General features: G+C 60.3%; 1 protein-coding gene across 1 annotated transcript in view; it reads left to right on the top strand.

Moving 5' to 3' along the window:
* The window catches only part of TRPV4 (transient receptor potential cation channel subfamily V member 4), a 19,626-nt gene that overhangs the window by 4,135 nt on the left and 12,612 nt on the right, over window positions 1-2,879 (top strand). The window contains exons 3-6 of the mRNA XM_019507324.1: window positions 567-739; window positions 1,042-1,194; window positions 1,322-1,462; window positions 2,047-2,345. Coding sequence (XP_019362869.1) covers window positions 567-739; window positions 1,042-1,194; window positions 1,322-1,462; window positions 2,047-2,345 — 766 coding nt within the window. The remainder of the gene's footprint in view (window positions 1-566; window positions 740-1,041; window positions 1,195-1,321; window positions 1,463-2,046; window positions 2,346-2,879) is intronic.

The following is a 2,879-nucleotide window of genomic DNA, read 5'->3' as shown; positions in this document are numbered from 1 at the left end:
TGTGTGTGTGTGTGTGTGTGTGTGTGTGTGTGTAAGCAGAACAGCCCTTCCATCTCCCAGGCAGAGGTTGACTCTTGAACCTAATGACAACAGTTTACATGGCACCTTTGCTGACTGTCTGTGACCGATTTGTCATGAAGTCCCCAGCTGCCATAGAATCGGGGGCACAAATGGCTCGGAGGTTTCCTCCTGTCCATAATGAAGCCCGCTTTTGGCAGGGGCGTGGTATTATCACCCTTGTCTGATAAGTGGGGAAACTGAGGCGGGGGGTGAGGAACTTACTTGCTGGAAGGGGTTGTGCCTGGAGCTGAGACTCCTGGTCTCAGAGGCAGTGTCTCCATCTGTCCTGGCTCACTGCTGTGCCCAGGGGACAGAGCGTGGCTCCCCCTTGGGACTACTAGGGCCAAGAGCCTAGGCTACCCCGTCCCCATGCCCGTGGCAGGCCAGTGCTGTGTTGCTTCCTCTCTCAGCAGTGTCAGGCCACACTGGTGCTCTCTGCCCTGTGCTGGTGCTCTGGGTATTGCCTTCAGGCACTCTTGTCCTTAAAGCGGCTGCCTCTCTTGCAGGAAGCAGCGCCAGGGCTCGAAGGGGCCTGCCCCCAACCCGCCCCCCATCCTCAAGGTGTTCAACCGGCCCATCCTCTTCGACATCGTGTCCCGGGGCTCCACCGCCGACCTGGATGGGCTCCTTCCCTTCCTGCTGAGCCACAAGAAGCGCCTGACGGATGAGGACTTCCGAGGTGAGCCCCAAGCGAGGTGTTGGAGGGGAGCCCGGGCTACAGCGGGGTGATGCTGTGCCCCCTCCTGCTGAGTCTGGGGTGTCCCTGGAGCCAGGGTCTGTGGCTCATAACTGGACCATGGTGAGTCCTGGTACTTCTGGCCCAGCGCAAACTGCAGCTGGTGCTGGTGTCACAAGCCACAGGTGGTCCAGAGTGGGGGTTCCCTCTGCAGCCTGGCCTGGCCTCCCCTCCTGAGGTTTGCAAAGACCTTGGAGCTGCCACTGACCAGCCCTCACAGCCCTGCCACTCCCTGCCCCCCTTAGAGCCCTCCACAGGGAAGACCTGCCTGCCCAAGGCACTGCTGAACCTGGCCGGAGGGAAGAACGACACCATCCCCCTGCTGATGGACATCGCCGAGAGGACGGGCAATCTGCGGGAGTTCCTGAACTCGCCCTTCCGAGATGTCTACTACCGAGGTGCGGGGAGTGGGGCCAGCCATGGCTAGCCCCACAGAGGGATGGGGGGAGCTGGAGGGCGAGCTGTGCTTCTGTGTTTGGGTGGGGGTCTGCTACTCAGGGCGCTGATGGACTACATCTGTTCCAGGCCAGACTGCGCTGCACATCGCCATTGAGCGCCGCTGCAAGCACTACGTGGAGCTGCTGGTGGAGAAAGGGGCCGACGTGCACGCCCAGGCACGTGGACGCTTCTTCCAACCCAAGGACGAGGGAGGCTACTTCTACTTTGGTGCGTGGGGGACATCCCCTTCCTGCCCCAGGGGCATTGCAGCTGAGACATCCGGGCATGGCAAGCAGGCAGAGATGTCCCAGCCTGCCTGGCTCACCTCCATTGTCTCCTCACCCTGTGGAGGGGACAGGACAAGGCTCCCCTCAGGTGCCAGCACTTCCCAGGGCACCCACACACTGAGGAAACACCCTGCCCAGCCTCCCCCGCCCCCCAGTACAGTGCCACCAAAGCCATCCCAGCATGAAGTGCCAGCGCTCTGGCAGGGAGTTAGTCCAGGCCAGGTTCCCAGCCAGCCCATCACACCCCTGTCCCCATCAGGCGTGGTGCCAGGCACTATGTGGGAGGAAAGGCTTGGGGCATGGGCAGATGCCACAGGCCTCCTGAGCCCAGCAACAACACCTCCCTCTTGGTGTCACCATGGGAACAGTTCCCCACTGTGCCCCTCACGGCCCGGTGGGAGCTGAGAGCTGCCCCCACCTCAGCCCACTGACCCTGACCCCTGACACCTCCTGCCCGGTGCCCGGATCTGAGAGCAGGGCTTTGAGAGCTGATGTCAGCCTGGCACTGTGTCTTCCCCCTACCAGGTGAGCTGCCCCTGTCCCTGGCCGCCTGCACCAACCAGCCGCACATCGTCCACTACCTGGCGGAGAACGTGCACAAAAAGGCAGACTTGCGGCGCCAGGACTCCCGTGGCAACACTGTGCTGCACGCGCTGGTCGCCATCGCTGACAACACCCGGGAGAACACCAAGTTCGTCACCAAGATGTACGACCTGCTGCTCATCAAGTGTGCCAAGCTCTTCCCCGATACCAACCTTGAGGCCCTGCTCAACAATGATGGCCTCTCGCCCCTCATGATGGCTGCCAAGACCGGCAAGATTGGGGTAAGGGTGGTGGGAAAAGGGCCAACCCACTCAGGGCTCCTGAAGCAGAACTCCTCACCCCCCTATGGCCCTGCACTGTACCTCAATAGCCCCATCCAGAAAGGGGGAAGATGACAGTGACCTGGCTCATGGTAGCTGAGGGGGAAGGGATGGAGGATTGAATGGGTGTGAAGCACCTTGAGGGCAGAGACCCAGAGACAACCTGGGGTGGGGGGGAGGCATTGCCTGTTCCTGTGTTAACACTGTGGGTCTGGGGTCAGGCTGCACATTTCCAGTGAGTTTCAGCTCCTCCCAGGCTGAGGAAGGGTCAAGAGGGGAGATGGGTAGAGCAGAAGGTAGAGCAGGGGGTCCTATGCCTGGGATTTTGGGGCAGATTAGAGCCCTGCACATGAGAATCCCAGCTCAAGTGTGCAGGTTATTGTGTGACAGGTATCCAGGTTGTAGCTGTATTGGTCCAAAGGAAAAGGCAATCAGGACTCGGAGTAGAGGTAAGATCTTTTATTAGACCAACTAGATTTTTGCAAAAAAAGAAAA

Source organism: Gavialis gangeticus, unplaced genomic scaffold (assembly GCF_001723915.1).
Source record: "Gavialis gangeticus isolate Ggan-Ray unplaced genomic scaffold, GavGan_comp1, whole genome shotgun sequence".
NCBI classification, from domain to species: Eukaryota; Metazoa; Chordata; order Crocodylia; family Gavialidae; genus Gavialis; species Gavialis gangeticus.
Note: the sequence above shows the minus strand (reverse complement) of the source record. Positions and strands in the feature narration are given on the sequence as shown.